Source organism: Euprymna scolopes, chromosome 31 (genome assembly GCF_053919585.1).
Source record: "Euprymna scolopes isolate OS-2025 chromosome 31, ASM5391958v1, whole genome shotgun sequence".
In the NCBI taxonomy this organism is placed as follows: domain Eukaryota; kingdom Metazoa; phylum Mollusca; class Cephalopoda; order Sepiida; family Sepiolidae; genus Euprymna; species Euprymna scolopes.
Window position 1 is genome coordinate 88,382,529 of NC_136512.1, and position 14,972 is coordinate 88,397,500.

Genomic DNA, 14,972 nt, shown 5'->3' on the forward strand with positions numbered 1-14,972 from the left:
CCCAGAACTGCTAGACTTTGGAATTCCCTTTGTGGTTCCTGCTTCCCCGACTGTACTAACACGCAGAAATTCAAGTGTAATGTAAACAAATATTTTGTTGCTCAACTCCCGACATAGTATTCTTGAAATTTGTGTCACAGATAATAGCCTCCTACATTAAAGTGTCACTGTGCCTTGTTTGGTGTAAAAATGCAATAAAAAAAAAATATAGCGACCCACCACCTGGTGAAAATGCCACATAGCAATATTAAGTGATACAGTGATGTTTCTCTCTTTCCTTTTCTTTTTTTTTTACAGTTGTTAGTTTAACGATGCTTTCATGATGTTTACTGTACATATGTAGAATCTGTGGGATTTCCCCCTTCAACCTCTTCTCTCATATAAAGGGGGATCAGCTGTCAAAAATGCTTCTCTCCTCTTTTTGACTCAAAGAAAGAGAAAGATTTTATCAGCTTATCTGCTAAATGTATCAGGCAACTTTTTGTGATGCAATATCCTGACATGGAACCCTAATTCTAAACGTTAACTTCTAATGAAATTTTCCACTTTCTTCTTATGGTGGAATTTTTTGTTTGTACTATCATTCTTAACACCCCCCCCCACACACACACACACCCGCACATTCAATCTTGCTGCCGAAGAACGGTACAATCATAGAAGTGGTTAGCAAGATTGGTGTGGACAAATCATTTAAAGTTTCTTTTGAATTTATTTTTCAGACCTGAAACGACAACTACTTCACGCTCTCTGCTGGATCCCCGTACGTAATTTCACGGAGAGAACAATGGAAGTTGCTGTTGCATGCTGGGAATGGCTGCTGGCAGCCCGGGCTGACTTTAGCATCGAGGTATTATTGTTCAGCTTTTTATTTGCAAGTACAATGCACGATAGGGAGAGAGTAATTTTGTAGCTTTTGAGAGATATAAACAGGAAATGACTTACTGCACGTATATCTCAATGGTAATGCCTCATGCAAATCCGACTTACAACAAAATCCCACCTCTTCACTGTAGATGTTTCAAAATGGCAAAAAAAATTTTCTACTTTTATAACTTCTTTCCTCTTCTTGCATTTTAAATTCCCTCCTTGCTCTCTGTTTCCCTGAGCGTACTAACGTGAAGAAATTTAAATGTAATGTGAACAACTTGTTGCGTAATTTCTCACTTAGGATATCTCCTATAAATTTGGCCTCTTTTCATAATATTCACTTTCATCTCCATGACAAAATACTTTAAGATTATTGAAAGTGAAAGAATAAAATTTTAGGATTATATAACGTAATTAATGCTTATGTCGGAGGGGATGGGGTCACTATTTTGTCGCAGACTCTGTTAAGATGATTTGATAAACAAGGAAAAGAAAAACAATATTACATACCTAATTGTCATGACGAAAATAGTAATATATCCAAAAATTATGAAAAATCGGGTAGAAAGTTATTTATAGTCATTTTCATGAAAAATTGGGTAAAATCATATTTTTCTTAGATGTTATAAAATACGCAGTAGGAGGCTATACACAGGGGACATAACTCCAAAAAGAATATTTTTGATTATTTGTGTCATGGCTGCAATATTTGTTGACTATAGCGATAAACTTTTTTTTTTTTTTACTAAAAATACAATAGCAGTTGTTTTACTAGATGAATTTTGATAATTTTTGGATATATTACTGTTTTCGAAATGACAGTTAAATACGTAATATTGTTTTTGCTTAAAACGGTTTATTTAAAGAATGGATTAGTCGATTATAACTTAACAAGCACCAATTTTTTTTTTTTTTTTTACTAATTTTGGCACGACACATAAAAACACTTATGTTCTTATGTGTCGTGCAAAATAATTCTAACAGGCATACATAATAGTGCTTTTACTTAAAATGAATTTATTTAGAATCAAACTATACTATACAAGCACCAAGATTTCAGTCAAGGAGTTTTTAAAAAAAATCATTAGAAAATAAAATAGAGAAGCATAGCATGAATATAGTTGCTTGTTCCAAGCTGCTTCTGATTTGTTAGGCGTGTGAGACCTGTGCTCACACAGATTGTGCATCAGGATGCTCTGGTCTGCATGAAGTCCTCATTCGTCGCAGCTATTTGTTAATCTGTGGGATTGCAGTTGTTACGTCCTTCTTCCCCCCCCCCCAAAAAAAATAACTCTTAACAGCAAGCTGCAGCGGTTGCATGCAAAGTCATGGAAGATTTGTGTAGAACATTCAAAATAACGCTGCAGAAGCAACATTGCCACTTTCACGCTGTTGATTTGCGGTTCTGTGCCTAATGCGTCATTGTTTGCCACAGACAGAAATGGCCAAAGCATAATCGATCCTGATGCCAACTTCTGGATTTTCACTCGTATCCTATTCGCAGGGTACAACCTACACTACAACATTACCACTTCTACTGTGATGAGAACGTCTACTTGTTGTCATTGTATAATGAATTAGACTTCTGCACAGAACTCCCAAAGGTTGTGCCCCATGGATGTCTGATCTGCATGACATCTTTGTTCATTATAGCTATTCTTTATACGTTTGCATTCAAAGTTGGGGAAGTTTTCATCTCGAATACAATAATAGAATGGCAGGTGCACATTTGTAGCTTTGTTTGCAGTGGAGGTGGCTAAAGGATGATGGATGCTGATACCGACTTCTGGATTTCCACCAAAATCCCGTTAGACAGATAGCACTGACATTACAACTTTGCCACTGCTCCTGCCACATCAAAGCATGTGAACAGCTTAGCTGATTATATTTGCACGTGTTTATTGTTTGCATAAAAATATGTCTTTCGGGATTATAAAAATATATTGTTAAAGTTTGGGTGTACTTACAATAACCCTTATCCCTGAGTGGCTTCCGGGTCTTGATAAGTGGTGACCACTGTAAAAAAAAAAAAAAAAAAAAAAAATTGCCAGTCATAGGTTTATGTAGCCATCTTGAATTTGACTGTCTTCTTTTCTAAACTTGTATATTTTTTAGATATCCTTGTAGAAATTTCTAGATTTCTTTTGCACACACACACACACACACATTTGATTGGTCATCGTTACACGTAGGTGATTAAATCGTGCAATTCGATTTCACATTTTCAAGGTGAAAACAATTTGATTAAATAATTATGTTAAACAAAATAAATGTATAATAACTATAGACATCAACTTTTGGTCATATTTCTTTTTAATAATTTAAAAATAGATTTAAAATGTATTTTTGGAAATTAAAAAAAAAATTTTTTTAAATGGAAAAATTGATACAGACTGCTTGATAAATTATAAAACTGATTTCGGGAATTTAAAATATCTATTTTAAGTCTTAGAAAAAAATTTTAAATTCAACAATGAACAAATGTTTTAATGGAAATCACACCAGACAAGACATGAAACTGAAATATGATTATCGCAAAGGCAAGAGATCTGTTGTTTACGAAAGAAAAAGTTAAATTTTGTGACGGTTATTATGCTGTAATTGAACCAATAATCCTGGCAGTTAATAAAAAAAATGTATATTTTTCCAGGCTTATTAATTTATTTTATGTATTTTTTGCAACAGTTTCTTTGTGAAATGGCAATGGCATGGCAGATGAGTGTGGACAAAAAACTTGGACTTTTTTCCGAAGACAAGCCTCGGCCAGATCCATTGGCAAAAACAGAAGATCAGAGTCTCGATCCGAATCCGCCAATGGTTGCGGGTCATCAGATCTGGACGAAGGTACAAATTTTTTGCTAAATTTAAAATTTTTTACAATTCAAATTTTTTTTTTTTTTAAATTTATTTCTTAAAATAATAAATTACAACAACAAAAATTTTTTTTTTAAATTTATTTCTTAAAATGATAAATTACAACAACAAAAAAAATTTTTTAATTTTTTATTTCTTAAAATAATAAATTACAACAAAAAAATGTTTTTTTAATTTATTTCTTAAAATGATAAATTACAACAACAAAAAAAAAATTTTTATTTTTTATTTCTTAATAATAAATTACAACAAAAAAATTTTTTAATTAATTTCTTAAAATGATAAATTACAACAAAATTTTTTTTATTATTCTGATTTGTTTTGTGAAAAGATTCCATTTTATGCCATCAATAGACTTGAAAAATTTTCTTTGGACTGATTCCAGGAATTGTCATTTAAACCTTTCAATGATTGATGCCATCTACGATGTACATCACTTTTATCGATGTACTAGCAGGAAGACCCAACGTTGCCTGAAATTGAATGATGATCAACAAATGCTTCACGCTCCCATAATTTTTATTGTCATCGAAATCAGGGAAATCGTCCATTTTCCAATGAAATCAATTGATTGCCTGCACTAGTTGGGGATCCATCAACGTGCACCGAGAGGAAGCTTCACATGCTTCCCTGCAGTGACTTAGTCCACAATTCATTGTAGTCTACATTGCACTGTAGAAAACCTACTGTTGATTTTATAAAACTATTTTTACATATATAATGGCTTGAATCAAAGTTTAAAATGCAAGTCAATTATCATGGTTCAATTGTGATTCAGAAACATGTCATATCAAAGCACCTACTATTGATTTTATATGCCTGGTCTTACTGCTTGTGTGGTGATAATGGTTTGAATTTAAGTATAAAATGAAAGTCATATATGGTGCAGTTGTGCTTTAAACAGAAACATTTTTTTCAAACACGCCTCTATCATATCAAAAACTTACTGTTGATTTTATGTCTAGCCTTTAGCTTGTGTGGTTATAAAACTTCTCAAATGCACTTGTGATGTTAGGCTGTGTAAGATGTTAACTTTGGTCAAAATCACTTGTTCTTCTTTCATCGGATACTTTCGATTATCAATACTTATCGAAGATATTCCAATATAAAACCTGTCTAAGAACACTGTCCAGCACATAAAGTACCTTCGTGTGTAATGAAAAAAGGAAAATTGCGAGCACAAAAAAAACAAAAACTAGGAGTAGTAAGCAGGCTAGAACTCATAACGCGGCAGAGAAAAAGGAAGAAAAAAAAAAAAACGGTTTTATCGATGAACCTACCGTGGTTGTAACACCATGGGCGGTCAAAATAACACCTTCTATACGACGACGTTTACACGAGCTTTAAATGACTTGCAAAATATGTCAGCGGAAAAAAACAACCCTCTCTGTAGAAAACTACCCATGAAGGAGTTAATGTTTTTGGCCAATTTTTTTATATTTTCATCTGAAGTGTCGTGCTTCAACACGATACAAATCTCGTGAAAAATCTGTCGCCTCTGTCAAAAGTTTTAGGCAGCCATACATACATACAACCAGACAGGTGAGATTTATATTATAGATAGATGTATTATGGTTTATAATTTTGAAATTATGTTCTATACTAGATTTTTAAGCCTGTCAAAAACAGACCTGTTGACTTGGAATGAGTGGTTTATGCCAGATGGTTGAATATGTTCTTATTTGTGCATTAAATAATAATAATTCCTATTAATTCCTAACTGTGCGTCGAATGGATACCATAATACTTGATTCACTGCATCTTATCTTAACAAAGTTCCTTACAGAATTTCAGCCAGATTGGCTAAGTAGTTTCTAAGAAAACTTCTGGAGTAAATACGGTATTGTGAAAACTAGTCTCTTAAATCCTAACTATGCATCGAAATGATACCATAATACTTAAGTCGCTGCACCTTTATAAGAAAGGCTGATAAAAAATTTCAGTCAGATTGGCCTATTAGTTTTTGAGAAAAAGTGGACCCAACAGATGGACTAAGAGAAATGTAATATAGATTTTGTTTCTCGACTTGTTGGAGCGATGCACCTTCTGATTGTTGTTCAGATTATCTTCCCCGAACCTGCCACATTTTCATTGTAGTGTGTGAGAGATTTTTTTTTTTTGATAGGGAACTCACCACTTATCAAGGCTCAAAGGCCACTTGAGGATAAAGGTTAATGAGTGCAAGGTCGTAGCATAGTAATCGTTAATGGCGTAAGATGGGTAGAATATGATTATTTAATGGGACGGTTCGACTGATAATGGATGAGGGATGGCTCAGTTACTGATGAGATGAAGAAGAAAAAATGCATCAACCACTTGTTGATATGTTTCATAGTCTAAAGAATTCTAACTGGTTTTCATGGGTCGTTTTGTTAGGAGGCCACACTTAAAGACGGAGGTTGTCACTTTAACGCTTACTCAAGGCAAAAATTATTATTAAAACGGTTATTTACTTCACATAACCCTACTAGGTATTACTATTAATATTTTATGATCAAAAATGTTTGGTGATTGATTTAAACTAAACTGACTTGGCAAACTGAAGCATAAACTCGTAAAAATTAAACCTTTTTTGATAATCAGAATAAATGTCTTCTTTGCTTTTGTTTCTTCATTGTTTTTTTGGGTTTTTTTTAATCTATTTATTTTATTTATTTTTTTGTCCAGTTCCTGGCTGAGCGCGTTGAAATTGCCCGGTATAGCAGTGTGGATCAAGTGAACATTATGTTGTCTCTTCTTCATAAATCGCTGTCTATTAGTGTTGGAAAGCAACCCGGTCTAATGTCCAGGCACCCTGCTGCCCTGGGACCCAGAGTCAGGTGAACGGACCACTTCTTTTGTTTTCATGTAACATCTCCCCCCAATGGAAACCACTCATTTCAAGGCATCTCAGTTGTACTCTTTTGATAAACTTTCTTAAAAACACACACACACACACACACACACATATATAGTTGCAGGATTTCTGGCATTGCCTGGTCATAAAATACACTTAAATATATTTTAATTCATGCAAATTTCTTGTTTATTATTATAGAGACAATTTTCTCTTGATTATTATATTGTACCCAATATGTAATAATGATTTCAAAAGTTTAAAAAAAAAAAAAAAAATGACTTGGATGCCATCAGCTAGAATCAAAACCTAAACACTTAGTGCTCCATTGATCCATCAACAAATGTATAACTTTCTAATGTTATTTATTACCATCTGAGTTAAGTCTATATTGGTGTAGTTAAATGTATAATTGTGTGTGCATAAAAAAATTCACATTTAATTGACTTACGCCTGCCAAATTGCAACTTTGTTCAATTTTTACCCCTTAGCAGCTATTTTTACTCATTAAAAACCAAATCAAATTTGTTCCACAGGTCCAAATCTCCTATATTGTTTCAAGTCTGTAGACCAAAAATTGGCAGAGTGGTTTGGTATAGACCATTCCACACACAGAGAAACAAGGTCACTTATAAATATTTATAATTAAACAATAATTATTCTTTATATCTATAGACACTAGGGTTTCATTCTTACGCAATCATCAGTATAAGTGGCAATTTCTGCTGGTCATGGGATTTGAACCCAGCCATGAAGCCACCTTTTGCTTCATTTGCTCAGCCTTTACCTCAGAGCCAATAAATAATTGCGATGAGAATGAAAGGAATTAAAACTATTAAACGCCGAATTTGGACAAAGACATTAGACAATCTAGAGTGTTCGCATGAATAGAAATCGTGAACAATGCATAAACGCTTATGTATAAATTTTAAACTGATTATAAAAAGGAACATATATTATTTGTTATTGTTGAATAAATTTAATAAGTCTATAAATACAATGAATGAAATTTCTTATTTGAAATCGTCGTTGGTTTCATTTCGACAACCCCTTTCTATTCCATATCATTCAGGTTTTAGCAATAATATGTATTCATTTTGTTTTGTTTTCTGTAGGTTATTAACAATGGGACTTTCTTTGCTCCAAGGAGACCTGCTGCCGAATAACCTGAGTCGTAGTGTGCTTCGGGAGAGGGTGTATGCAGCCACATTGGACTTCTTTTGGTCAGTTTGAAAGTTTCAATATCATGAAAAGAAAATGTTTTGTGAAGCCAATTATAAATCGTTTTCCAATAAAAATAGCTTTTTCTGTGTCATAACTTAAAAAATTTTACTGTTTCGTCTGCTATTCTCATCTTCATTGCTATTTTCACGTTTCGACCAATGTGATCTTTGTCTTTTTCAAACTCAAACTCTAGAATTTTTTGTTTTATTTGGACAACTGTTTTCATTATGACAACAACAACAACAACAACAACAACAAACCGGCTCTTCCAACACTGAAAGAACACCTCCCAGCAAGGCTCTGAATGTCTCTCGGAAAGAGTGGGTAACACTCAGCTGGGCTTGAGTGAAGGTTGCCAAAACTCAGAATAAACTGCGTGACTGGGGTTACGAGGGGCGTGCAATAAGTAATGTCCCTGACCCACTTCCCATAGTAGTAGAGCAACGAAACTTGGTACAGCTATTAGTCTTTGTCTACGTAGGAACCACCCAGAGTTATGCATTTCTCTCATCGTTTGATGCAGCTCTGGAGACCGTTTTTGTAGAAACCCTAGGTTGATCATCCAACCACGATGTGACTTCAGAAATCAAGGCTGCATCATCTTTCCTTTCAAAAACAACTTCATGGCTGGGAAGAGGTGAAAGTCAGAGGGTGCAAGGTCAGGAGAGTAGGGAGGATGGGGGAGATTTCATAACCACACGCCCGTGCTTCTGATCTGGCCATGTTTGAATTCACGATGCCAGCGCTTTACAAGGTCATATGATGGAGCATTATCTCTATAAGTTTCTTTCATTTTATCAAAAGTCTCCTGTGGTGTGCGTCCTTTCAAATACAAAAACCGGATCACTACTCGACATTCAACAGGCTCCATTTCACACCTGACTCAGTTCAAACACCTGTAAAACAGAAACCACAATTAGTTCAGAGCTGTAATTTGCCACATAATCTGTAGAGATATAAATCATTGCACATAAAAATTTCAGCTAGATCAGACAACTGGAAGTGGGTCAGGGGCATTACTTATTGCACGCCCCTTGCACATACAGGACGCTCAGTGTTCCTGTGGAGCCGATATGCAGACTGTCACACACGTCCTTATAGACTGTCTTCTTAGTGAGGTATGCTCTGATGTGGATCTGAGAGATACCTTGAACATTGCCTGATAATGGATCGTGAGACGGATCGTCAAATGTTTGCTGATAAGCATCTTTAAGCATTGTGCTATAGTTTGATGTGAAATTCAAATTATCAATCTTGATTTTTTAAATTCCAAAACATAATTTTAAAGAATTCTTCACATTTGAAATTCTTAAGAAAACTAGAAAAAAATTTGTAAAAGTATTTGTATGAATTTGTATATTACAAACTTTGACCAAACTTGATTATATTGTTGCCATTGGTTTCCCCAGTTCTTTCCTTTCACATACAACTAGCCTGGGGGCCCGGCATTGCCCGGGTGTTTGGAAGTGTGTTGAGCAAAAAAAAAAAAAAAAAAAAGTGGTAGTAGGCAGGTGGGCTTGAACCCGTACAGCGAAGGAGAAAAGGAATGTGAGTAAAAAAAGTGTGACATCTTTGCTGTTGCACCCGTCGCCAAACCGGAAGTGGCGAAGGTTTAAATTAAGGCTAGTCAATTGAAAAGATGGGATGACTTTTGAAAATATTGGCAGAAAAAGCGAGCCCTCTCTGTAGAAAAGTGCTCAGTTGAGGGTGAAGGAATTAATGTTTTTGGCCAATTTTTCGATATTTGTTGCCCGGAGGGTCAAGCTTCAATATGATACTGATCTCGTGAAAATCCATCACTTCTGTCGAAAGTTTTGGGCAGACATACAAACACACATACATACAGACATTTAAACAGACGAGTGAGATTTATATTATAGACTAGTGGGGGGTACCCGGCGTTGCCCGGGTGTTTAGAGGTGTGTGTGTTTGTTAATCAAAACATAAGAATAAGCGAAGTAAATATTTTAAAATGTTAAAATGTTAAAACTTTTAAAAAATCGAAAAAAAAACACCCAAAAAAACTAACGTACGGCAAACAAACGATGTTAAATGTAAAAATCGGAAAAACAAAAAAAGAAAATGCGAATGTGATGGAAAAATAAAACAAAAACGAATATTAAAACTTCTTTAAAAAATCTGAAAAATAAAAACAAAAAAACGCTGGCTTAAATAACCCTGTTTCATGGATGTTTTGAGGTGTGTGGTTTTGGGTAAATCCAAACTCGGAGGGGAGTTAAAATAATAAAAAAAAAGTTTTGGTAGGTGAGCATGAGAATCGAACCCGAACCCTTTTGGCAAAGTTGGAAATTAAAGTGTAAAAAAAAAAGTGCAACGTTAACCATTGGGCCACCGCGACATACTAACGGAAACACATTTTGAATTTATTTAATTACTTAGAATTTACAGGTGCACGTTTTAATGACTTAATGAGGTCAACTTTGACTGCAGTGTTTTTATTTTTATTTTCTCAAAATGTTGGGGGGGGGGCAGCTCCTCTTGTCCAAATTGAATAGCAATTGTCTGATGTAAGGAAAATATTTCCACTTCCGGCGATGGCGACCGGAAAAATAACGCCAGAATTAGTGTCGTTTTTATTATAGGAAAAAGCCTAATCCACATGCGGAGAGCGAAAACTGTTGAATATTTATCTTCCCGAAGTCGAGCAAATTAAATAGACAGGCGAGCTCCGTTGTTAACTCGGAGATATTATGATTTATATGTGATATAAAAAGTTTTAAGAAGTTGTGAGCCGACCAGCCGCTTCTCTGAAAAAAGCCTTTCTTGGACATACAAAAAGCGAACATCCATACACACATTTTCGCTTTTATATATATAGATAACTATTTCTTTGATTTAATTTAGTTTTTAACCTGTTTTTTTTTTTCAATTATTCTCTTACTATTTGTTCTGTGTTTAAAATTTTACATATATATATATTAGTACCATTTTATCTGTTTATTTACAGACGTTTTTGTTACCGAATCGTATCAACAATCCAGCAACTTCGTCAGACTTGAACAGAAGTGGTTACTATGATTTGGAAAGACGATATTAGAAGACAAAGGAAAAAAGGGGTGGGGGTCTCAATTTTGATCTGACAACATTTAAGTTTTAATAATAAAATAAACATCAAACAGGGGTGAAATTGAGTTTAAAGACTTCAGCCAGATACAACACTGATTGGAGTATAGGGAGAGGAGAGAGAGGGGGAAGAGGGTGGAAGAGAAGATATGAGGGAATGATGTAAGATGCATAAGACTTTGGAGGCCGGGGTAGGTGGAGAGAGAAAAAGATGGAGGTAAGTGCTGAATAGAGAAAGGGAAATACGGGAAGCAGGTGGTTAGTTGTCACTATTGGGCTGTTGAGTTGTTGTCACGGTGTCATATGGAATTTGACATGCAGATTGGGCGGGGGGGCCTTGTTCGGAGTAACTAAGCTGCGTTCCCTTAAAGTAAGCCAAGTTACATCCAATTTAGGTGATTTACCTATTTAAATGCATTTGCTGTAAAAGGTCGTTGAGAAATTAAGAAGTTGCTGGATCGTTGATATGATTCATTAACAGAAACGTGTAACTAAACAGATAAAACGGTAATAAAATAAAAAAATATATGTTTGCTCTGCAACAAGTATTAAGCATTTTCTTCAGGTTTTTACTGATTACCATTTTTGCTAAGTATATATATATATATATATATATATATATATATATATATATATATACTTGTTTATTGTTATATAAACATGCTCACATCCCGCTGCTACAAATAGCCACTTGTTTCAATCAAACAACAGATATCATCAGGCAGCGACTTGACTATTCAAAAGTTCAATGAATAACCATTATTCATTCATTATTCATTGAACTTTTGAATAGTCAAGTCGCTGCCTGATGATATCTGTTGTTTGATTGAAACAAGTGGCTATTTGTAGCAGCGGGATGTAAGCATGTTTATATAACAATAAACAAGTATTATCAGCTCTTTTTATTGAGCACTATCTAACAACCTCGTTGAATTCATTAGTCCATTACTTTTGAATATAAAAAAACCCGAGTATGTATATATATATATATATATATATATATATACTTAGTATAAGCCTGAAGAGTCCTAGAGTGGATGAAATGCGGAATATTCAGTGTAGCTTAATCGCCATATACATTTTATAACTTACTATGTATATATATATATACTAGCAGGTCGTCCAGTGTTGTCGAGTTGTAAAAATACGCTTGAATATAATATTTTAATTTATGCAAATTTCGGATCTATTATTATAGAGCCAATTCTCTATAGATTGTTATATTATAGTTTGGTAGAGACTGTATCACACACAAACAAGGTCACTTGTATATACTCACAGATGTACCCGGCGTTGCCCAGTATGAAATGTAACATTAAATTCCTTTCAAAAAATTAAGTAAAAAAAAAACGGAAAGAAACTGAAATGTGCATACAAGTATTATCTTTTTCCTAAACAGTTCAATCCTCATAAGTAAAAAAAAAAAAAAATAATACTCCAGCTGAAGTCAAAACCTAAAGACAGTGAGTCAAATATGATAACCATTAGGCCAGCTTGCTATGATCTTTAAAAAGTGTTTTCAAACCTACTTAACATAAAGAAGTAGTCATGAAACTGTTGACAAGTATATAAAAATCTGATGTACCCCAAGCACCAATTTTTCAATTTTGACCTCTTAGCAGTTCTTTTTTCCAGATGAAAACTGATTAAAAAGTTTTCCATATATCTGTATACCCTATATATCTAATTTACAATTTGTAGATCAAAAATTTGTTGAGTGTGTAGGTTGAGAGTTGCCCTCACACACACACACACACACACACTCTCTCACTTATATATATGGCCCCCGACTTTAGCTGATATCTTTGTAGGTTATTATGAATCCATTTTTTCAGTTCTAAAACTAAACGCCCTACGTATGTCAGATATGTTGACGACACTTTTGCTATTTTTACATTGCAAAATGAATCGTCTGCATTTTTTAGAGTTTGATTTTTTTAGAGTTTGATTTTTTAATAGTTGGATTTCAATTCATGGGGTTTTACAGTTCACTATGGAAAGTGAGAAAGATAACACTCTTCCCTTCTTGGATGCTGTTGTTGAACATTCAAGAAGTGGCTTTCTCACTACCATTTACAGGAATTCGACTTTTACAGGCCTATATGTGAACTGATCTTCTTTTGTACCTAAATCGTGAAAAATCGGCTTAATTCAAACGTTGGTACATAGAGGCGTCATGATTTGTTCACCTAGTAGACTAGACTCTGAACTGGATAAGATCAGGGAAATTTTCATTAATAATGGTTATCCAGAAAACCTAATTATTGGCTGTATTAACAAAAAGGTTGCAGATTTCAAATCCTCTAATTTATTATGGCTTTTAAAATGCCCTGTTTATTTAAAATTACCATGGATAGGGGATAATGGTGCAAAATTTACTAAACAGATTGTTAGAAGTATTATTAATTGCTTCTACTGTTTCCTTGCATTTGGTATATGCAACTAGACTTGCATTTCCTTGGGGGGGGGGGTGAAAAGAATAGTTTACCTTACATCCAAAATAGTAATATTATTTATCAATTTAAATGCCAGTGTGATGCTGATTATGTGGGGTGGGCTTCTTTGCATTTGCATGTTCCATCGAAGATTAGGTAGGATGTGTGAGTCTCCCTTCCTCTCAACTTTATACTTTGCTATTGGCCAGCATTTCGTTGAGAATCCTTGTTGTGCCAATAAATATAAAATAGTACTTCATAGAGCGGATTCTAAAAATCATTTTAAAAATTCCCCCTTCCAAAAAACATATATATATATATAAAAAATATCCCTTTTCTTATAAACTCTTTTTTTTTCTTTTTTTTTTTTTTATATAAAAACAAGTGTTCTTGGACTAGACATACCAGAAGTACTGTCGCACTACTAGCCTGATGTAGGATCTCCAACTAGACGTCACTATAGAAACATGTATACACATATGTAGTTAATAATGTTTGTATAAATAAACACACACACACACACATATATATATATATATATATAGAATAAATGAAAAAAACTATATTCCAAAATTCATGATGTTGACCATCTTATAATTTATTTCTTTAATTCAGTTGACATTTACAATTCTTGATAGAATCTGTTTCGTAACACAAAATCAATCACTTAATTATTATATCAATCAGTGAATCTATTAAGTGATTGATTTCACTGATTGATATAATAATTAAGTGATTTTGTGCTACGAAACAGATACTGTCAAGAATTGTATAAGTCAACTGAATTAAAGGAATAAATTATAAGGTGGTTAACATCATGAATTTTGGAATATAGTTTTTGCCATTTATTCTCTATATTGCTCTGTAATTACATTGAGTTTCTTAAATAAGGAATTGGTATATATTTGTTTACTGTTTAATGAGAAAGAATTCCAACAAAGTGCTCGATTACAAAGAAAGATTTTCAATATAAGAGCTTAATATTTATTTATTTAAAACTGTGCAGAAGGTCAGAAAAACATTGGTACCGTCGGTTTCAAGCCTAACATAAGGAGGACCAGTTTTTTCTGGCCTTCTGTATAGTTTTAAATAAATAAAAAAAAAAAAAAAAAAATATATATATATATATATATATATATATATATATATACACTAAGTATTCTATTTGTAAAGTATAGATCATTATATTAGAAGGGGTTTCATGGATTTCCATTTAAAAAAAGTTTTCTTTTGTTTCAGTGGTCCTGTAATTTGCCCTACACAGCGTGGATCCGAACTTCGGGAAGATATCAACACTCTCATCAAATTCTGGAAGTTGATGCATGCTGACAAGAAATACTTACGATCAAGCGTCCTGCCTTTCTGTGGTAATTCTAATATTTGGCACCATCTCTTTTTTATAACTATTTCTTCCCATCTTTACTGCCATTTTGATATTTTATTTAATGCTTTCGTTTCAACAGATTCATTTTTTAAGAACAATTTTTGTATAAAAGCAAATTTTTATATGATTTTGATTGTTTAAAAAAAAAATTTGAAACTGGATGTTTTGTGTGTGATTAATCAAAAAAGCATTGCCTTAAAAACAAATACTTATGTAAATATTTATAATACATTCTTTCTAACATAAAAATAGTAAAAAGATTCAAGTT

The 14,972-nt window shown here is 33.5% G+C and overlaps 1 protein-coding gene across 5 annotated transcripts in view; it reads left to right on the forward strand.

Annotated features, from left to right (window-relative positions):
* Nucleotides 1-14,972, forward strand: part of LOC145255841 (phosphatidylinositol 4-kinase alpha-like) — a 272,694-nt gene that overhangs the window by 159,933 nt on the left and 97,789 nt on the right. For all 5 annotated transcript variants that reach the window (XM_080114579.1, XM_080114575.1, XM_080114578.1 and 2 more), the window contains 5 exons: nucleotides 720-847; nucleotides 3,553-3,711; nucleotides 6,409-6,560; nucleotides 7,693-7,800; nucleotides 14,560-14,687. In XM_080114579.1, the coding sequence (XP_079970705.1) occupies nucleotides 720-847; nucleotides 3,553-3,711; nucleotides 6,409-6,560; nucleotides 7,693-7,800; nucleotides 14,560-14,687 (675 nt within the window). The remainder of the gene's footprint in view (nucleotides 1-719; nucleotides 848-3,552; nucleotides 3,712-6,408; nucleotides 6,561-7,692; nucleotides 7,801-14,559; nucleotides 14,688-14,972) is intronic.